The sequence below is a fragment of the Lontra canadensis genome, unplaced genomic scaffold, assembly GCF_010015895.1.
Source record: "Lontra canadensis isolate GAN:19392208 unplaced genomic scaffold, GSC_riverotter_1.0 scaffold6, whole genome shotgun sequence".
NCBI classification, from domain to species: domain Eukaryota; kingdom Metazoa; phylum Chordata; class Mammalia; order Carnivora; family Mustelidae; genus Lontra; species Lontra canadensis.
Window position 1 is genome coordinate 30,528,916 of NW_022631000.1, and position 23,406 is coordinate 30,552,321.

Consider the following 23,406-nt stretch of genomic DNA (forward strand, 5'->3'; position numbering starts at 1 on the left):
TTTGAAGACTGCAACAAGTGAGGGTTTCACATAGACTTATGGAGGAGGATTGTATTGGCTTCACTCCATACTATTGAAGGAGCTTGTACAGCTTCTGAACTTTCCTCTGCCTCAGATTCTCTCTCTCTCATGTGACAATAATACTTTGGAATTAAATAAGATTTCATTGTTTTAGTACACTTTCTTGGATCAGAATGAGCGTGCAAAAACTGTTAGTTCTCTCCATGATTATTGTGTAATTTTAAAATAATTGATCATGGATGAGTTCAATCGTAACAAGATAATAAAAGTAATATAAAATATATATGACCGTATCTATCTTACTTTATAAAAGCTCTCAATATTCTTAAAATATTTGTTTGTTCTCTGGCACTGAGATTTGTTATTTGAACCATATACTGAGTTTCTGTATTTTATTGTGGCCTTTTCTTTAAGAGTTAAAGTATTCTTAACCTAGTAAGTGCACAAAAAAATATTTGCTCACGTACTGCCTGGCAACAAAATAAGGCTGTTGGTTATGACAAAATTTGGAGACAATAAAGCTCTCTGTACTTTTACTGAGTTTAATTGTATCTGGACAGCCAATGAAATGACAGACTGAGGTGTAAAATCTGTGTTCAGGAAGTTAGATAATACTCTGTGATGGTGCCAAATCCCGGGTATAGGTGTCAGCAGCTGAAATTGTACTTAGTGTGTTGCCAAGTCAAAAGAGCAGAAGGAAGCGTCATGGGAAGAAAGATTCTTTTTCTTCTGATGGTGGGGGTCTTTGTCGCATACTATATTTATATACCTCTCCCAGATAATATTGAAGAGCCATGGAAACTACTGTGTGTGACCACATGTATGAAAACTGTAACAGATTTGGTAAGTATAGAATTGTATTGACTCTGAATATTTAATATTTTAAGCAGGAGAATATAATTTTTGTATTATTATTTTAAAATTTTTACTGTCTTTGAAATTTTGTTCTTAAAGCTTGCTTGCAGATGTTGAAAGCTTTTTTTAAAAAAATATTTTAACTATTCCTTAATGCAGACCCCTAACAGATTGAGTATGGAGGAAGTAGTCAAGTAGCTTTAATTTCAAATATTAAAAAATAAAACATAATCTTTTAAATATTAAAAGACAAGAAGAAAAGTAAAAAGTCTTTTTCTGAGTTTCATGGCATGAATGTTGCCACAATGAAGCACTTTTTTTTTTTTAAAGTAAGAACTTCAGAGATGGTAGGATTGAACAACACTGTGATGAATTACAGAATTTTTTGCAATAATCTTGAATTCAGACATAAAAATGTATTCATGTTGAAATATTTTTAAACAAGTCAGCTGGTAAAAACCCAAGGGAAACTGGATGCACCCGATTTCCAGTTGTAAAAGGGTAAACTACTAAGGTGATAGGGCAACTGATTGACTGGCTGTCCCACTGTGTCCACGTTGTCTCTCAAAGACCTGTGCTTTATTCATAGTTTTGTTTTCTTTTATTATTTAGATTGATTATATGTGTATAAGTACTTACATATACATATTGAAATACACATACGGTCCTCTTTGTATGTCTCTAAGATGATGTCACTTCTCTCCTAGTACTTTTTAATCTTTTCTGAATTTTTCATTCCTTTTGTTTTTTCTCATTTCTATCATATACAATACCTTGGGTTTCTTTGAATTTGCTGTTTATTTTTGAAATTATTTCTCTTTTTTTTTAATATTCCTTTTCTAATTTCTACCAGTACCAGTTTTCGGTCACTCCTTCCTTTTGAGTAGTGATCACCTCCAGATATCTGTCTGTATCTTCCATGAATATATGCATTTCTCCTTTCAGATATTTGTTGTGTTATTTTTAAAATCCATTCTGCAATATTGTGTAATATATTTCACCCATTTTGCAGCAACTTGTTTCTAATCTGTTTTCTTCACTTACTTCATGTGTTGGAAACTGTTATTATTTTTCTTATAGTTCCTAGAACATTGCATGAATATCATATATCAACTTTTGTATTATTTCTATTTGACTGAATGGGTTTTCCTGGACAAACTATTACGAGAATGTCCTGAGGAATAGAGGTGGGTCAATATATTTTTTTTTTCTTTCAGTTTTTGTGCTAAGTCACAAAATTACTACAATTTATACATATATATTTGTACTCTCAAGAATGAGTCTCACCAAAAAAAAAAAAAAGAATTTATTTACTAGATACATCAGATTACCTTATAATATGTCATCTTTCCAAACTTCTGTAAAATCCATCATACATTTATGAAGAAGCCAGTTTTTTGCCAGTCCTCCTTCCCTTCCCCAAAATGAAAAAAACCAAAAGCTTCCTGCTTGAACTTAATGCCATTGGGTCCTATTTTGTGCTTTGTTGATCAATTTGACCATAAGAGAAAGAACAGTAATTTACACTTTTGTTAATTCAATGCTGAAGATAAATGGAAGTCATGGAATAGCCTGTCAATTTGTAGCGCAGCATTATCTCCTAGAATAGAAATATCAAATATAGTTAACTAAAATGCCAACTCTAATAGATTGCTCAGCATTACCTTGAAAGGACTAGAGGGTTGCATCTAGTCTTGCTAAGAAATAACATTATAGTCAAATAACTTAACACTGTCAGACCCATCCTGGGCTTGGGATTATAACCATTTGTGAAAAGTGTTTTCCACCGCAATAGCAGAATGTAAGGTTTACCTTAGTTGCATTGAAACAATTTTTTTTAGAATATGTAAAAATTGTTTTTCTTAAATCATTATGTTCGATTAGCCAACATATAGTACATCATTAATTTTTGATGTAGTGTTCAACAACTCATTAGTTGTGTATAACACTCAGTGCTCGTCACAATTTGAAGCTTCCTAGGTTTGAGGTAATTTTTAAAAATACTGATTTTATCATCTCTGTTCTTTGCTTACACATGGCCCAGCTTACTTCTTTTCACTACTGTGACTTCAGAGATACACTGGTTGGCCTGTAAAGGGTGAATATATTGAGGAACAATAATCATTTTAGTTTCCAAACTGCCAAATACCTACACTTCCTATGCAAAACCCTAACTTGGGTGCAACCAATCACCTAGGTAATGCTCAGAAATTCTATTTTATGATTTTTCATTTAGGGACTAGATCTCTGTATGACAGATTAAGATATAAGAAATAATTTTGTCCATAAATTTAGGGATATAAACTCCAGAATTGGTTGGAATTTTCCCTCTTTATTATTTGATATTTCAAATTTGCATAAAAAATTCCCTTTAGGGTATAGAGTTTGTATCCACTAAGCTATTGCTCTAATTCATCACAGTTCACTAAAGGAAAGACAATTAAAGAAACTATAAAATCATTGTAATTCAATTCAGAGTCCAGGGACACTGGACATTATTTTTAACACACTGGTAACTTCTTGGTCTTTTGTTATGTATTTATTACACTTCCTAGTAGGATCCAAAAGTTTGTGAGATTATAAAATCATATTACAAAATTTTATACTTAGTACTGTTTACACATGTTACAATTAATATTTTCGTAACTTAATTCTTATTTTTAACTTGTATGACATAGACCATTTTCTATCATTTAAAAAATATTTGAAATAAACAGCCTCATTCTTTGAAGGTAAACTATTTGAGTCCAGTGATTTATGTTTTTAAAGAGGACCTTATATTTTCTGTACTTAACTTTGATTTAAACTAGAGGGCAAACTAAATTAGCATATTTAGATGCAATTACTTCTATGACACCTACTTTTTTTTTAAAGATTGTATTTATTTATTTGAGAGAGAGACAGTGAGAGAGAGCTTGAGAGGGGAGAAGGTCAGAGAGAGAAGCAGACTCCCCGTGGAGCTGGGAGCCTGATAAGGGACTCGATCCCGGGAATCTGGGATCATGACCTGAGCCACACAGGTGCCCCTATGACACCTACTTTATGTCATAGGGTGTAGAAATTTTAAATTTTAAATTTGTTCAAATGAAGTAAATAAATGCTTCTGATCTATTACATTTCTATGTTGACATTTAAAATTAGCAGTCCTGATATTTATGCAGTTTCTTTAAACATTTTTGTTAATTGGTTGGAGTGCTTGTATAAAAGTCATACCCAGCAGAAACATGGAGGATATTATTTAACACTCTGTAAAAATAATGTAGAAATAAAGAGGACAGAAGACGATCTGCTGCACATAGGAGTCTCCACCCTTTGTGTAATTGCAGGAGCATGTAGGGGACGTCCAAGTGTTGGGGGCATGGTCAGCATATGTGGAGCTGTCTGTGTGGGGAGTATCCCAGAATATGGAGAAGACATGGAGCATACTCATAGAATAATCGATCTCCCAAACCCTGTCAGGCATGGACTAAGCATTTGCAGTTTACTCTTTATGAAGTTCTACCCTTCTGGCTACAATTGTAACATGAGGCAGTCATTTCTTGGAAGTGTGTACTTTTTGTGAGTCTAACAACTGACATCTCTTTGGGACAGTTGCTGGACACCAGTAAGGTGATAGTTGAACACATACCCAGGTGTAGCATGACTAGGTTGGGAAATGCAGCTAGCCATGGGATACATCAATTCACTAGACCCTGGGCCAGGTCCAAGGTGACCAGAGAGGTTTCTGTCTAGTCTCTCAGAGACGTGTAATGATGGTCATGAAGGGATGGCATATTGGTTAGTCAGGAGTGACACCTGGCTCCAGAGTAAGACCTGGGCTTGAATTCCACATCCAACTCTTACTGTCTGCGTGGACATGAACAGGTCTTTTAAGGTCTCCCCACCATAATGTACTCAACTGAAAATCTGGAAATATATTACTACATACTAGGTTTTAGTAAGAATTGAATGGGTCCAAGCACAAATCTGGCAAAAATTAAAAACAATAGGTGTAGTTGTTATTTATATCTATCTCCATAAAACTGCCTGTTTTATCACTGTATGTTTGTAAATTTTTTTTCAAAGATTTTATTTATTTATTTGACAGACAGAAATCACAAGTAAGCAGAGAAGCAGGCAGAGAGAGAAGAGGAAGCAGACCTCCCGCTAAGCAGAGAGCCCGATATGGGGCCTGATCCCAGAACCCCGAGATCATGACCTGAGCCAAAGGCAGAGGCTTTAACCCACTGAGCCACTCAGGCACCCTGTTTGTAAATTTTTTAAAGGTTTTTATTTATTTATTTGACACAGAGAGAGAGCACAGGCAGGGGGAGTGGCAAGCAGAGTGAGAGGGAGAAGCAGGCTCCCTGCTCAACAGGGAGCATGATGTATGGATACAGGGCTCAATCCCAGGACCCTGGGATCATGACCTGAGCCAAAAGCAGATACTTAACAAACTAAGCCACCCAGATACCCCTGGATGTTTGTAATTTTAAAGCCAGATACAATTTTATGAAAAAAAATTTTCCAGCTGAACGTTAGTAATACTGAATAAAGTACATATTAAAAATCATGTTCAAGTCAAATTTTTGTAAAAATACCTATAAGTTTTATAGAGATAGAGACAGACATAGATATGGATATGCATATAAATGCATATTTGGACTTGGGTTAGACATAGATTTTTTTAAAGATTTTATTTATTTATTTGACAGAGAAATCACAAGTAGGCAGAGAAGCAGGCAGAGAGAGATGGGGAAGCAGGCTCCCCGCTGAGCAGAAAGCCCAATGCGAGACTCGATCCCAGGACCCTAAGACCATGACCTGAGCCGAAGGCAGAGGCTTTAACCCACTGAGCCACCCAGGAGCCCCATGCATACATATTTCACAATGCCTACAATTTAAATATTTTAAATTTTATAATTTCTTTGATCATTATATTTAATGATACATATATATGATATATATCATTTATTTTGTTGTTAGCTAGTTAGAACATAATAAACTGCTTGCTAGTACTCTTATAAATATAAAAGTAGACCACTGTGTTCTGAAAACAGCTCCCCATAATGCAATCTCAACAGGGCTTCCCAGTATAAGTTAGTGTCATTTAACTGTAAAGCCTAAGAAGGTTAGTTAGCTTCTAGATAACTTCTAGGTTTTTGTAAACACTTTTTCATTCTTTTTCTTCAGGCTTTTGATCAAATTGTCTTGCCTCTCTTACTAAACCTAAAAATTTTAAACACTCAGAATTTGCAGATTTAACACATCAAAAGCACCCATCAGACACTGTCTTCATATTGGTCAGTTAGAATTGATCCCCTTCCTCTTCCTGCCTCACCACCCTATTCAAGATCTTTCTTCATTCTGCCTTTTATTACAGGCTATTGATATGAATGTTCACTTTTACTGATAATCTGTGAAGGTTGAAAATTCTCTTGGGATGCCTTGGTGGCTCAGTCGGTTAAGCATCTGTCTTCAGTTCAGGTCATGATCCCAGGGTCCTGGGATTGAGTCCCACATTGGGCTTCTTGCTCAGCAGGGAGCCTGCTTCTCCCTTTCCCTCTTCCTCCCTCTCCTTCTGCCTGCTACTCCCCTTGCTCTGAAAAATAAATAAAATCTTAAAAAAAAAAAAAGAGAGAACAACAAAAAGAGAGAGTAAAATGGTAGATTTCGCGATAGCTGAAATGTGAAAGTATGGTTATTTTAATGACTATTTTTCTGATACCCGTTTTGTTTTAGTGAATCTGGAGTCTTTGAAACATACAGAGATGAACTATGCATAAAGGAAGAAATTAGATGTACAGTTACTGCAATTGGAGTGAAAGAAGGAGTATGAGAACACAGAAAAGTCCCAAGTCCTAAAGTAAATCTGAACATAAAGGAAACAGACTTTGCCGCATATGTGTGTGTGTGAGATATATACTTATATATATGTTTGTGTGTTTGTGGTATATTTATACTCATAGATGTACTCATGTACACAGCCATATAAATATGCTGATATATAAACATATACCACATATATGATTAAATACAAATATATTTCTATTTTAGTAATACACAGACCTTAAGTAAAGGCAAGCATGAGAAAGTTAAGGGACTAAAGTGGTGCAGATGACTAGGGAAGGAGTAAGGCATTCTCATTGGGAATTTGTACGATGTGTCACCAGTGCCTAAAAGCAAGCCAGGGTCATTATTGCAGTAAGTGCAAGAGGATTAGGAATGGATATTCTCAAAAACATAAGTTCCTGAACTCCTAACAAGGTTTGCCACAACCTCCCTACCACACCCCTAGTTGCCCCAGACCCTTTACTCACCCTTGGTTCTGCTCTGGAACAGAGCAGTTTGCAGGGCCTCCTGGACCTGATGCAGAGACTCTCTTGTCTTTAGTTCCCACTAAAATCCAGCAGGCTGAGTATTAGGCTTACTTGATAAATAATTGGGAGTACTTTGTTACCTTAATCTGAAGTGAGTCACGGAGCATTTTACCACTGTTTTAGTGGTGAGGGTACAAATAGAGCAACTTTCTTTCACTTCGGAGATAATATCCAAGAAGTCTCAGACTTCTGAACACCTAGAGACCAAAGTAGCAAGTCCTTAAATTTCCATGAGGTTTACTGTGTATCCTTTGTAACATATATGGTTTACCAAGGCATGCATAGTATTTGCTATTTCCTAGTCACCCGATTTATAATATTGAAAACACAGTGTTGTGGATCTGTATGATGACCTGTGACCTATAGAGATAGTAGAAATCCATGTAGATCAGATTATGTGGGGAGCAGGAGAGTTCTTACAGACTTGTAGCAAGATAGTGACGGTGTACTGCTTTCCTTGCTAAATGGTAGAGGAAATAGGCTCAAATGAATAGCTGTGTTCTAGAAGCCAGAAGCTGTGTTGATTTGTTCCATTAAAGAGATATCTGGGGGCGCCTGGGTGGCTCAGTGGGTTAAGCTACTGCCTTCGGCTCAGGTCATGATCTCAGGGTCCTGGGATCGAGTCCCGCATCGGGCTCTCTGCTCAGCAAGGAGCCTGCTTCCCTTTCTCTCTCTCTCTCTCTCTGCCTGCCTCTCCATCTACTTGTGATCTCTGTCAAATAAATAAATAAAATCTTTAAAAAAAAAAAAAAAAGAGATATCTGCAATAATAGCTGCAATCGAAATTATGACCTGATTAAGTTTAACATAATTCTTTCTCAAATATTCATCTGTCCTCTATATAAATCATATAGTTGATACACTCTTTAACAAAAAAAAATTGGCCCTAGTTAAAGTGGTAAGGTCAGATTTTAATCGGTAATAAGTTATTGCAACAGAGAAGAGGGTCAGGATTATTTGAATGCAACTTCAGTTTGTACAGAGGTGAATGGATATTTTTAAAGGAGAATGGGAGTAGGGAAGGGAGCAAGGGAGGACTCAGGAGTTGAAAAATGAGAAGTGACAAGGGGTTGGTTATTTTACGTGCATTTAGGCGCACTGGCAATTATAGAAGTTTGGATTCTATTCTCTAAGTTCTTCCTAATGATTACATTCCCAAGGAATGGCTTTCAGGTCCTTGAGAAAGACACTCTCAAATTGTAGAAGATACGTATACATTTCAAAGAAGCAGGGAAAGAATTCACCATTGTAAGCCTTTGTTTTAGCAAGTACTCTCCGAAAGGATGATGGGGCCTTATCTGTCAAGTGTTGGCTAGGACAAGCAGTATGTTTTTGCCATGGCATTGAGCTTTCTCAGGCAGGCCTTTAAGGAGATCTAGGGTCACCCTAGGGATGGACCTTGAGCTTGAACTTTTTAGTATTTTACGCATGCTAACGCGGGGAAACAGGTGGATGAAGTCATTTGTGCTGAATGTCTGTAGTTTTTATAGGACAAGGTTGAGGCCCAGTTGAGAAGGGGACTCAGAGGAGTCTGGCTAGTGTTTAGTCTTGCAACAGAAATTATCACCTCTAAATTTTTCAAATCTTTTGATTGTGGCACGAATCTTTGTGATTCCCTGGGATTTACTATTGCTTTTGTTTTATTATTTCAATAGAAATGAGCAGTTGCAGGTGTTTCTACATGGCCCTAAATTCCATAATACCTCTTGACTAATGCAGTAAGGAGCCCAAGTAAGGACACTGTCAGTTGCCAAGTATGTCTATTTTAACTATTCATTGAGAGAAACTGGGGAAATAAACACAACTATGAATATTTACACCCTTGGACCCATTTTAATTGAGAATCCATCTAGAGCACTATTTCATACTTGATACCCTTCAGCTTCCACTCTGCTTGATGGCCATGGTGGCTCCAGAGTTTCTGGGAATTAATACCATTTCAGAAGGAGTGCCTAGTATTCTCTTTCCAAAGTCTGGGTATTCTCCTTTCCCTCAGTATTAACTTATCCAAACCAAAGGTCTTGGTTCTCTTGGGGAATACTAGGAGGCAGATGTATAGGGCATATTTGTAATAGTTTTGCAAGGGTGCCCCTGAGGGCACCTTGCCTTTCCTCCATTCTGGGAGTCTGAGTCTGTGAAGTGTCTCAACTCTGGAAATTGGGTCAGAAACTATAACAATACAGATTAAGTCAGACTTCAGTCAAGTGCTTTACCATTGTTTTCAGACATGATTATTTTATTGCTACAGTGATCTCTAAGATTATGTTTCACTTTACCACCACTGTTCATTTCATAACTACAGAAGCTTTCTATCTGATAGTTTATCACTGCTACTTGGCCTATAACTTTGGGATTCCATCCTCCCTATTGAAATCAGAAGGTCCATGTCAATGGGACAATCTTCCACTGTCATTTCTGGATAGTAGATGATTATCATTGCAAGTATTTTTACTAAGATAATAGAGTTCCATTCTTTATATATAGATTATCTTCTGGACTTCGCTGAAATACACAGTGTGGTGGTGGGTTATAGGCTTCAGTAATAAATTATATCCAATATTACTGTTTCCCTAAGGCTTTGGCTTTCTTCCCTTATAATATCTGGGAAATTCAGCATCTCATTTTCCTTAAATTCTTCTACTGTGGCATGGAAAGCCACATGTCTGTCAATGTCCATATCAATATCCATAGGGGCTCAGAGAAAATAATGGCGTTTTCTTTATTTCTGCCCTCCCATTCTTAGAGGAGTGCCTTTGTGGCATAATTTAATCTGGCACGGAGTTCTGGGAAATTATTTCTCTGACCTGCCTTTCAGCAACCATGTGGGAATGACTCAGTATTGAAAACAGATAATTTTGCTTATTCCTTTTGTACCCATTTTACCGTTGTACAATGGAAAAGAGGTTGACCCCACTATTTGATTGATCACCACATTTCCAATTTAAGATTAGAAAATTAGTTGTTTTGATTCTTGAATTCTAACATTATAGATCCTTCGAGGTTTCGTTCACACTCACCTCTTGAGGTCCCTTTTCTTTTATGCATCCTTGTGTGGACTTGACTTCATAGCTTTACTAAGCTACCTGCAATTCTGCAATAGTGGTAGGAGTGTCCCTGTGTCTTTAACTTTAGCCTAAAGGGAGAGTTCCTCCTTTGTTTGGCAAAACTCTTGCATATCAAAGTTCAGTACTCATAACAGAGTTCACCTACTATTTGAAAACTCCCCAGGTCTCATGTCCAGGCAACTAGTTTATCTTCCTATTGACCTTTGCCAAAGTTCATTGTACATGTCATTGAGACATGCAATCATGTTGCTTTATAACTGCCTGTATAACCCCTTCTCCCACTTGACTCTGAGCTTATTTAGAGTAGGGAACTCACCCTGCTTGTCTTTGTATTCAAGGTAGGAAGCATAGGATGTGCCAAGTTGTAATACCTCAGTAATTTCTTAATGTTTTTTTTTTTTTTTCCTGAGGCAACAATTGTGGTAAAAAGTCTGAACCTCCAGTATTTCTAACTGTGTCATTCAGATTCACCTGTGACAACCCAACACAGGACCGTTGGGAGCATACAGCATACTTCTATGTTCATAAACAACATTGACATTTGATATTTGTAACCTGTTGTACCTTCCCCTTTCTTATAGATTGTGTTTGCTGAGCTATTGGGAATCAACCATTTCATAAATATTGCAATGTTCTTTGTGGGCCTTCAAGAAGTCCCACCCACATCTGATGAAAATGTCACAGTGATGGAGACGACTTTCAACAACATTCCTGTCCGTGTATATGTGCCAAAACAAAAGCCAGAGAAACTAAGAAGGGGCTTATTTTATGTTCATGGTGGTGGTTGGTGTTTGGGGAGTGCTGGTATGTGTCCTTTGTTGAAAATCTTAATTTATCCTATAGTGTATATCCTATTAAGATTTTGACTTCAACATATCAAGGAGATATATCTGTTAAACATCCCAGAAAATATAACACTTAAGCTCTCTGAAAATCATTTCTTTGGAGCTATGTTAGTTTAAAGGAATAATTTCAGATCTCTTTCTGAAAGGGAATAATGCTTTGCTACAGCAAATCTCAGGTCCGAAGAAAAAGCGTTTCATGAACTTAGACATTTACTATTTAGCTTGTTAATTGCAGAAATGATAGAATGTTGTACTGAAAACTAAAATGAAGTACATGGAATAGTGGATGAGAAATGAGGAAATAGAGATGATGACTCTAGTCTTTCATTCAGCTTAGATAAGAAAGAAATGAGAAAGTTGCTAGATGGAAAAGAAGCCCACAGTTGAGTAAGGACATTTTATCTTTATTTTATATAAAAATATATATACATATATATTTCAGTTTATTTTGTGCATTTTAATGTTTATATAAATATATGAAATATATAATATTTTAATGTATATGTTACTATATAATGTAAAATTACATATTTTATCTATGTATAATATTTTTGTATTATATGCATTTTATATTTATATATAAGAGAGCTATGAACATGTTTATAAACTGAAGATAAAGATGGCAGTTAATAGAAATATGATGGAAAAATAAGTGGTAGCTGGAGGATGGACTGAGGTTTGCCTCATCTAAGGGATATGAGAAGAAATTGGGTTTAGTGCAGAAGAGAAGTATTAGCAACACATAGGAGGAGAAACACACTTTCTCTATGACAGGAGGAAAAGAGGTGTTGATGAGTATTGATATAGATTAGAAATGTAAATCAGAGCAGAAATCTGTGTTTGTGTCTATCATCTTCTATAAATACAGGCAGTAAAATCATTAACTGGTGTTGAAGTGAGGTTTCTAAGGCAAAATCTGACTATGCTATGCCCTAGTTCATTTTCATGAGTCCCTGCTGCCCAAAGTACTTCTTTATAAGTCCTTTCATCAAAGAACTGTAAAGAATGGGAGTATGTTTACTAATATAGAGGAATTAAATAAGAATAAGCCCTGAAACAAAATAATATTTTCCTGATCCTTCTTATTTTTATATTAAAAAGACATTAAAATTTATGTTCTAATCCAAAATGTAAGAATGACTTTCTACTTATTTATTTATTTTTAAGATTTTATGTATTTATTTGACAGAGAGAGAGAGATCACAAGTAAGTAGAGAGGCAGGCAGAAAGGGGGAAGCAGGCTCCCTGCTGAGCAGAGAGCCAGACATGGGACTCTATCCCAGAACCCCAAGATCATCACCTGAGCCAAAGTCAGAAGCTCAACCCACTGAGCCACCTAGGCACCCCAAGAATGACTTTTTAAAGTAAATGTTAGATAAAAACTTAAAACTTCGTGTGTATTTGATGTTTTAGGAATATTCAGCACCTGACTTTGGAATCAGTTCAAGATAATATCTACTCTTCTCTTCATAGCCCACATGATTTAATGTTTGTGACAACTACATATTCTGATACTTCCCCCATAGCACTTTATGATTTCTCCCTCCTCTCATTGCTGGCAAATTCTGTTTCATCTTCTCACAATTTTCTTATCTGCAAAAGGGAGCACTTACCCAAGTCCAATAGCAAACATGTGTAACTCATCCCCACTCCACACATATGGCCAAACCCTGACCCCCCAGCCCCCAAAACATGGTTTTTTCTTATCTGCCTTGAAAATGTGAATATATAAATCAGGTTTTAGCTTTCCCTACTTTCTCTTTTCTTTATCTTTCTCTGGCTGTTTTGATAAAGTCAAGTGCTATTTCCATACAACACTTTCTGTACCTCCACCCCAAGTAAAACAACTCATATTTTGCATTACTGTTTTCTGCTTATATGCCTGCTCCTCTCTACCTCTGTTCCTAGTAGATTGTGATTTATTGAAAGTCAGGGAGTTAATATGTATGTGTTTATTCTTTCAACACCTAATGCCTGCTGAATGAAGGGAGAAGAGATTAATCTAGAAAAAAATGAATTTGGTTTAAATTATCTGGTGTGGAAATGTGGGGAAGGACAAGAAATCTGACAATACATATGTAAAAGGATCACTGAGCAGAAGAATTCATATTCTATAGCTATGATGAAATCTTAGAAAAGTTTTCCCCAGAACATTTCAGTGAGGAAAAAGGTATAGGGATAAGCTTTCTACTGATGGAAACACTCAGCAATTCAGTTGTCAGTTTCTGATTTTAGTTTCTTTTATTTCAGCTTTGTTTAGTTATGACTTCCTGTCAAGACGGACAGCTGATAGACTTGATGCTGTTGTCATTTCAGCCAAGTAAGAGCACTGTTAATTTGTCTAAATTTTGGCCGGATGCTTTGTACAGTAAGATGTTCTCAATTGTCTTGGTTGTTCCTTGGTTATGCTGGAAGTGTTTCAAATGAAATTGAGAGGGTGAGAATAGAGAGAGTGATCTTGACATGACCAGAAAAGAGTCAGAGTGAAAAGAGTTGTATGGTTAGGTCAAGTGGGGATCAAAAACAGGAAATCAAAAAATTGATACAATAAAATTAAACTACTGCATTTTAGGGACAAATGACCTCTGCTGGATTTCTAGCATATTTCTTTTTCTTTTCTTTTCTTTTCTTTTCTTTTCTTTTCTTTTCTTTTCTTTTCTTTCTTTTCTTTCTTCCTTTCTTTCTTTCTTTTTCTTTTTTTTTAAGGAGACTGCACATAGGGCTTAAACTCACGACCTTGATATCCAGAGTCAGAGGCTTAACTGACTGAGCCACCCAGGCACCCCTAGCCTACTCTTAATTAGGAAAGTGAGTAAAATGAAGGCTTCAGAGTCAGAGAATCAGGTTCAAAGCCTGGTTCTAGGATTAATTGGATGACTTTGTGGCAGCTAAATATCATTTTAGCTCAGTTTTCTCAGATGTATGTTGGGAGTCATATAATATTTTCTATATCATAGAGTTATTTTAAAGATTAGGTGATAAAATGCATTTCAAGTAATTAATAAAGTGTATTTCATGGTACAATCCTTCATTAAATACAATTAATCACCAAATAACATATGGGAATACAGGCAAAATCAATTCTCAAAAAAATTTTAGATCAATAATTAATAATAGAAAACAAACCCAATGAGAATAAATAGAAAAATGAAGAGACAATGAAAAAAACCCTGTAATAGTGACTGAGTGCCAACTTGATTATTAGATTAAGCTGGAATAGTATAATTCCTAAGCTTTGTTTGCTATTTATTGGTCAGTAATAAAGCATAGTAATTACAAGGAAGATAACATTCTGGTAAAAGTTTATTTAAAAGAAATGATCACCTGTTTTTTGTTTTTTGTTTTTTGTTTTTTGTTTTTCCCTTAAATTTAATCCAAGTTTTGCATTCAAGCTTTATGGGAAAAATGTAAAAAATTGTTAGAGCTTTCATATCAACATTATCATAGGAATAAAGTTTGTCTTTGGATTCATAAAGACCCCAAATGCCAGGTTTGCTAAAGAAAATTTTTTTACTTTTGAATTTTGGGTTAGAGTATGCCTCCTCCTCTACACAGATACACATTTTTTAATGAAAATAATTGACTTAAAGATCATTATTATTGTGTTCACAGCTACAGACTAGCACCTAAATATCACTTTCCAAATCAGTTTGAAGATGTATATAATGCATTAAAGTGGTTCTTGAGCCAAGATGTTCTTGATAAATATGGTATAGATCCTGAAAGGATTGGTATTTCTGGAGACAGCGCTGGAGGGAATTTAGTGGCAGCGGTGACTCAACAGGTACGTTGCTTAGGTTCGCTTCTTTTAAAAAATATTTTGCACTTAAATATCAATTTCAAACATAAACATATCAAAGCAATTATGTTAATATGTTAGAAGTTAGAGATACATAGAGATAAATATTAGGGAACATTTATATTCTGAGTGCTTTTATTCCTACCTTCTGCCAGATTTTTAAAAAATGTTTATTTATTTATTTATTTATTTGAGAGAGAGAGAGAGAGAGAGAGCATGTGGGATGTAAGGACAGAGGGAGAGGGAGAGAGACTCTTAAGCAGACTCTCCCCTGAGTGCAGAGCCTGATGTGGGACTTGATCTCACGATCCTGATATCACAACCCTGAGATTGCAACCTGAGCCACAACCAAGAGTCACACACTTAAATGATTGTGCCATCCAGGTCCCCTACCTTCTGCTAGATTTCTTTTTTAAATAAAATGATAAAATGCTCTTTAAAAATCATTGGTTTAAACATAATTTATATGGTCATATAAGTGTCACATTCTTTCATTTTATTAGGGCTGGTATTTGTAAAATCAATCAATGATACCAGTCACCATAGCTACAGAATCAGATTATTCCAGTATCCTTCATGGAGCATACTAAAACTTGAATGAAAACTGGTTATCAGAGTTCTTAATTTGCCTATAGACAAAAAATTTTAGCAGGTTTACTTGCAGAAGGAATTATAATTTTCAGAAATCAGCCATCACTATTTCTATGACATTTAGCTAAAACTGGGCATATATTAGCTATCATTTTAAAATGACACAAAATCATACTTAGTCTAATAGTGAGTAAAACTGTTTTTGATGCAGTTATCTGACTTAAGAAATAAATCAGGCCCTGGTGGCTTAAAAGCAGTGTTCCTGTATGAAAAAAGAATTGTTTGTAGATTTACAGATGAATGTCTGCAATTCAGTAATTAACTCTAGTCATAAATATTGCACACAAATTTATTATGCAATCAAACAAAACTTGCTGTTGATTTTGTTGATTGTATTATTCATTTTTATGCATATTTTAAAGTATATCAATTTTGGCTATTGGTACCTTCAGAATAACCTTCTCATGATTTGTAGCCAAAGGAAAGATATAAATTTTATGATTTGTTATAAATACACTGCAGAACAGATATCTGCTACTTCCCAGAAATTAACTTCTGTATTGTCCACTCATTGTCACTCTGAGAGGCATCTTGAGGCAGTACAAAGGGCATATCATCAGACATTGATTTTTGGAGCTAAAGAAATGTCCAGATCTGTGACCTTGGGCAAGGAACCTAATCTTTTCAAGCATCAATTTCTTTTTACTGTGTAGCATAATGAACCTTTCCTCTTATGGAGTTTAGATTCTATAGTGGTGAAACAATGAATTCTGACCCATAATTATTAAAAATCTGGTTAAAATATCTTGTACTATTCTGGAGAGCATTAAACTGCTAATAAGATATGAAGTTTCTCAGCCCAAAATTTTTTAAGGATGCAAAATAACAAACAAACACAAAGATAAGCCTAGTACTCGAAGTCCTCTCTGCTCTAATGGTATATGCCAATCAAAAGAAAACTGTTCAGCAAGATAAACTAGACAGTTGAAGTCAAGTTCCAGGACCCTCCAAAAATGGGGATAACTATGAAAAATGGGGACCTTTAAAGTGAGGCCCTGAATAGATATGATCTCACTGTCAGGGAGAATGTGATGCAAAAAAAAAAAAAAAACCCTCAAGTGCATTTGGAGCCTTGCTTCATATCACCTGGATGGTATGGGGAAATCTCCCATACCTGAACTTAAATAAGTTGGTGTGAACAGTTGATATTCAAGTATACTTGACAGAAATGTATAAAAATCCTCCCTGGAAAAATATGGTATCTTTATAGACTTAAAATGTTTCCTGAAAATATTTTTGAAAACAGTATCCAGCACAGAATAAAACATGTCCAGACAAACAAGTAAATAAGAAACCATGAAGGAAAGCAAGCAGAATCAACAGACAACTTAACAAGATTCAGATACTCCAGTTATTAACCATAGAATATAAAATAATTATCCTAGTTTCTTCAATTAATTCACAACCATGATTGCAAATTTCAGCAGAAAAATAGTTTTGAAAAACAAACAAAAATTCTAAAACTAAAAAATGAACATCAAAATAAAAACTTTAGGAATTGTTGAAGTCATTTTACATAGCTGAAGAGATCATTTATAAGCTGAAAGATGGATCATATGAAACATGGATGACTATGCAAAATGAAGCATGGAAAACTCAAAAAAGATAGAAAATACAGAAGAGAATACAAGAAAATCCAATAGACTTTTAAATGTTATGCCAGAAGCAAAGGGGAAAGAATGGGACAAAGGAATACTTAAAAATATAATAGTAGGGAATTTTGCAGAACTGATGAAAGATATCAAGATACATGAACCTTAAACATATTTTTTTAAAAGATTAAAAATAAATGATTAGCTAGAGAGAAATCTACATATAGTTACAGCAAGGTGAAAGTGTAGACAACCAACGACACAAAAAGAAATAGAGGGGTGCCTGATGGTCTCAGTTGGTAAGGCATGCAACTCTTAATCTTGGGGTTGTGAGTACACTGGGGTAGAGATTACTTAATTTTTTTTAAATATAAAAAAATCAAATAGAGGAAATCTTGGAAAAAAAATTCCTCATAGAAGTGCAAGTCACAATAATAGCTTACTTCTTAATAACAAGAATGCAATTTCTAAGTGGAATACTCTCAAAGTGTAGCAATTTTTACTGTCAACCAAATCCTATGATGCACAAAATATTACTTATAAATAAAGGAGAAATAAAGGCATATTCAGATAAACCAAAACTCAGAAACTGCTGTAAATGGAACACACTAAAAGGTGGTTTAAATAAATCATTCAGACAGAATGAAAATGTAGATAAAAGTTTATGATACTAGAAGAAGCAAAGAACAAGAATATGGTAAGATCTGGGTAAATCTTAAATTTGGATACTTTAAAATAATAAGATATATAGAATTAAAGTATAAGAAAAAAACCCATAAATTCAAGAGTGGAGAGGAGGGCAGATTTTAAGTCTTATAAGCTCTTTTTATTATCTAAAAAGAAATAAAGGCTTAGAATTGGCCTTTGATAATTTCATTTGTTTTGGGGACATTGCAAATACACATTATAATTCTTAGGGTAATCATTCAAAGAATAAAAATATGGTATAACTTATAAACTGTGATGAGAAAAAAAAATAGAATAATTACAAAGTTAACCATTCTGAAAGAAGTAAAAAATAGAGAAAACAGAAAAAGGAGGAGTCACAAAATAAATTGGATCAAAATCAACTATTTTATTAATTATAGTAAATGTTAGTGGTCTAAATAATCTGTTTGTAGGATCAAGATTGTCATATTAGAAACACAGATAAGCAGAAAATTTGAAAGTAAATGGATGTAAAATGTATATCCTGAAATAACACCTAAAAGAATTGTGGATAGGTTAAGAAGATCACATCATTACAGAAAAGGTTAAACCACCAGGAAAATATGACAACTCTAAATCTGTATGGATTTAATAACATGGCCTTAAATGTATGAAGAAAATATTAACAGAACTCCAGGGGAAAATATACATGTTCAAAACCATAATGAGAGATTTAACAGTACTTCTTTCAGTAATCAAGAAAGCAAGCAAGAATAATAATAAGGGTATAGAGAACTGGAATAATGATCAATACATTTAACTCAATGGACCTATAAAAAACAGGGAAACAAGCAAATACATGTGATCATTTTAAAAAATTGACAAAGTACTGGTCCAAAAAGCAAGTCTCAAAAAAAAATCACAGGATTTAAATCATGCAGTTGGACTCTTAACCGCAGTGCAATGATTGGGAAATCAATAGGAAAAAGGCAAATAAGAAAATTGCCTTCTTTGTATGGAAATATAAAAAATACATTAGGCACCTAATAATAACCCATTACTTAATAGAATATATATCTTGTATACGTTTTCACATTTTGAATGATATTTTTAGGCTATTTTATTTCTTTAAAAGCATGGATTAGAAAGTAAGAAAGGCTGAAATAAGCATCTGACTCAAGAAAATAATAGAAGGAAGATAATAGTGATGGAAAGAACAGAAATTATGATGTTCAAAACCAAGCTTACAGTAAATATGAACAAAAAGCAAAAAGTTAATTTGTTAATTCTTGGAAGGTTCTAATAAAAATTTTAAATCTCTGGAAATACAAATGAAGAAGAACAAAATCAGGCATAAACAATTAACAACAGGACTGAAAAAGGACAATACTGTAGACCCTTCAATATGAAAAATAATAAGCCTTTGATAAGTTAAGAATGAATATTGTAGTCTTTGAAGGAAATATTTTGAAAAACTTTGAAGTTAAAATATTTAATAATATTTAAATTTAATAGAAAAATTCCAAAAAATTTGTAACTTGCAAAACAGACACAAGAGGAAATGAAAATCTGAGCAATTTTATAACCATTAAACAAATCAAATCAATAACAAAGAACAGTCCTGGTGAGAAATCTTGCCAGCAATTTACATCAAACATCAAAGAGAAATCACTTGAAATAAATGCAAAATATTACAGAGGATAGGAAAAAAATTGTGCACCCTTTAATTATTTTCAGAGAAGCACGATCTTTATGACCAATTTAACAAGAACAGTTTCAGGAAGGAAAAAAATGGGCCAATCATACTCAGAAAACTAAGGCATTAGTGTCATGAATAAAATATTAGAAAAAATGTATATATACTATAACACATATATATGCACACACATATACATGTATGTATGTGTGTGTGTGTGTGTATATATTTCTTTATCCTTCATTCTATGGAATTCAATAGCATGTATTTCTTTAAGATTGTACCATTTAAACAATGTAGTTTATCTGTCAATAATATACACACACACACATACATATAGCATGACCAAGTTGCTAATAATGCAAGGAAAAGCATATTTTATAAAAATAAGTGAATTTCACTACATTAATAGATAAAGGAAGCAGAATCATATATCATCTTACTAGATGGAGAAAAAGCATTTAGTAAAAATCACAATAACAATATTGGTTCCGGGGCACCTGGGTGGCTCAGTGGGTTAAAGCCCCTGCCTTCGGCTAGGGTCATGATCTTGGGGTCCTGGGATCGAGCCCCGCATTGGGCTCTCTGCTCAGTGGGGAGCCTGCTTCTTCCTCTCTCTGCCTGCCTTTCTGCCTACTTGTGATCTCTGTCAAATAAATAAATAAAATCTTTAAAAAACAAAACAGTATTGGTTCCCTAGGAATAGATGGAATGTCCTTAACCAGATAAACTACATTGATTAAATGGTACAGTTTTAAAGAAATACATGCTATTGAATTCCATAGAATGAAGGATAAAGAGGAAGAGAGGTATGCAATCCTACTGGGGAGGAAGAAGGATGTATGGTCAATTCAGGGTATATGGGAAACTCCCAACCCTTAAACATGGTTATATTTTACATTTCTGTTTTATGAAGTTCTGTACTTGATCTTATGTGTCTTATATTTACCTGCAAAGACAGTTTTTTGTTTTGTTTTGTTTTTAAAGATTTTATTTATTTATTTATTTGTCAGAGAGAGAGAGAGAAAATGCACAAGCAGGCAGAGGCGGAGAGAGAAGCAGACTCCCTGCTGAGCAAAGAGCCCGATGTGGGACTCGATCCCAGAATGCTGGGATCATAACCTGAGCCGAAGGCAGCAGCTTAACCAACTGAGTTATCCAGGCATCCCCAAAGACAGTTTTTTAAAAATCCATATGTTTAAAGATTTTAGCTACCTGTCAAGTTCAATTTATTGGTGAAATGTAAAATATTTTTGTATTTCTTCTTAACTCGATCTAAAATTGGCCACCTGTTAGCTACTTATTTAACTATTATCATACTTCCACTAATGAAAACAGTGTTCTTCATACTAGATATTGACCTAAATGGAATGTGGTAATCTTACATGAGACAAAACACTGAAATGATTATTTAAATTCAATATTTTCCCAACATAAAACAATTATTTTTACATAAAACAATATGGTAATGGAATTATAAATATTTTATTTTACTATCTAGATCTAATTACTAACCATGCTTTAAATGCAATGATATAAGTAAACAGTCCTGCCATTGACTTTTGCTAGTGTATGTGTGTGTGTGTGTGTGTGTGTAAAATGTCATCCGTATACCAAAGGAAAAAAATGCCAGAGTGCTCTGTTTCTCCATTAAGTTTTTAAAAATAAGTTTTTAGAAATAGACTTCAATTTAGACATTATACTTTGCTCAGAAACATCAGAGTTCATATGGCTTTAATAATTACTATTATTGGGGCACCTGGATGGCTCAGTGGGTTAAAGCCTCTGCCTTCGGCTCAGGTCATGATCCCAGGGTCCTGGGATCGAGCCGCACATCGGGCTCTCTGCTCTGCAGGGAGCCTGCTTCCTCCTTTCTCTCTCTCTCTGCCTGCCTCTCTGCCTACTTGTGATCTCTGTCTGTCAAATAAATAAAATCTTTTTAAAAAATTACTATTATTAATAGTATATAATACTATTATATTACTAATATTAATAGTATATAATAATTACTATTTGTGACCTATACTAGCAGATCTCAAGTTTTTGCATGCATGAGAGTAACGTGAGAAACTTGTTAAAACACAAATTGCTGATTCCTCCCCATCAGACTTAGTAAGTCTGGGTGAGGACCCAAGAATTTGAATTTCTAATAAATCCTTAGGTGATACAGATATTAAGGGTCCAGAGACCAGACTTTGAGAAGTTAATTAGCACTGTTATTGAGCACTGGGTATTATGTAACACTGATGAATCACAGACTTGTATCCCTGAAACAAATAATACATTATATGTTAATTATTTGAATTTAAATTTTTAAAAAGTTAAAAAAAAAGTTAATTAACCTATGAGACACAGTGGGCCATTTCAATGTTGCAAGACCAAGTAAATGTACATAAAAACATCTGCTAAACTCTAATGCTCAGTAATCCTGGTCTGCAAATATTTCTGGTCGTGTATCCTATTAACAAAAAACTTCTAGTATACCCCAAATATATGCATATTAGTTTACAGATAAATTTGTGTTAATGCACTAAAGTAATTTGAATATTTAAAAAACATGAATGTTAAGATGAATTAGACTTTTGCCTGGGATTTGTCTGTTTAGTATCAGAGCCAAAATAGAATTCCTAGTTATGTGATCTCTCCTTTAAATGTTAATGCCCATTGATATAATGATATACGTACCTAAATTTTTTATTCCAAAAAAAATGTTTCCTCTGATTGTCATTCCTAGTTGTCAGGGTAGATATTTTACTTTTTTTTTAAAAAAAAAAAAATTTTATTTATTTATTTGAGAGAGAATGAGTGAGAGAGAGCATGAGAGAGGAGAAGGTCAGAGGGAGAAGCAGACTCCCCAAGGAGCTGGGAGCCCGATGCGGAATTCGATCCTGAAAGTCCAGGATCATGACCTGAGCCGAAGGCAGTTGCTCAACCAACTGAGCCACCCAGGGGCCCTGATATTTTACTTTTTAATCATGGATTAGATGATCTCTTTCTCCATCCACAAGGAAAGTAGCACAAATCAGTTTATATTCATAAAATTTAAGTATAGGCATATCTAAAATTCAATATAATATCAAAAATTAGAAAGTTCTTTGAGATTTTTTTTGTTGTTTCTAATAATCTTTTTGAGGTTCTGGATTTATTTAATATCAATCTATTGTTTTTAAATAAAAATATCTTTTAAATGAAAATTACTATTTGAGCAATTCATTTAAATTATTTTCAGCTCATAGATGATCCAGATGTCAAGATCAAACTCAAGACCCAGTCTTTAATTTATCCTGCCCTTCAGACTCTTGATATGGATTTACCATCATATCGGGAGTATTCACATTTTCCAACTCTGTCCAAATCAATGACGGTCAGGTTGTGGAGTGAATACTTTACCATGGACAGATCACTTGAAAAAGCTATGCTCTTCAACCAACATGTACCAGTGGAATCAAGCCATCTGTTCAAATTTATTAATTGGAGTTCTCTGCTCCCTGAGAATTTTAAAAAGGACACGTTTATAACAGTCCAACTTATGGTAGTTCTGAGCTGGTTAAAAAATATCCAGGGTTTCTAGATGTGAGGGCAGCCCCCTTGTTGGCTGATGACAATAAATTACGAAGTTTACCATTGACCTATATCATCACCTGTCAATATGATGTCTTAAGAGATGATGGAATTATGTATGTCACCCGACTTAAGAATGCTGGAGTTCCAGTGACCCATAGCCATGTTGAAGATGGATTCCATGGAGCATTTTCCTATTATGGATTTAAAATTGCATATAGAATGGAAAATCAGTATATGAATTGGCTAAGTGAAAATCTATAGTAAAAATCTAAGGAGTTGTCCATAAAAATATATAAGCCTCAGAATAGGAA

At 34.5% G+C, this 23,406-nt stretch overlaps 1 protein-coding gene across 1 annotated transcript; it reads left to right on the forward strand.

Moving 5' to 3' along the window:
• Positions 1 to 726: 726 nt before the first annotated feature.
• AADAC (arylacetamide deacetylase) lies at positions 727 to 23,356 on the forward strand. The gene is given in 6 exon segments (XM_032852665.1): positions 727 to 864; positions 10,882 to 11,104; positions 13,396 to 13,465; positions 14,758 to 14,929; positions 22,761 to 23,028; positions 23,031 to 23,356. Coding segments are annotated over 6 exon segments (1,197 nt in total).
• The last annotated feature ends 50 nt before the right edge of the window (positions 23,357 to 23,406 follow it).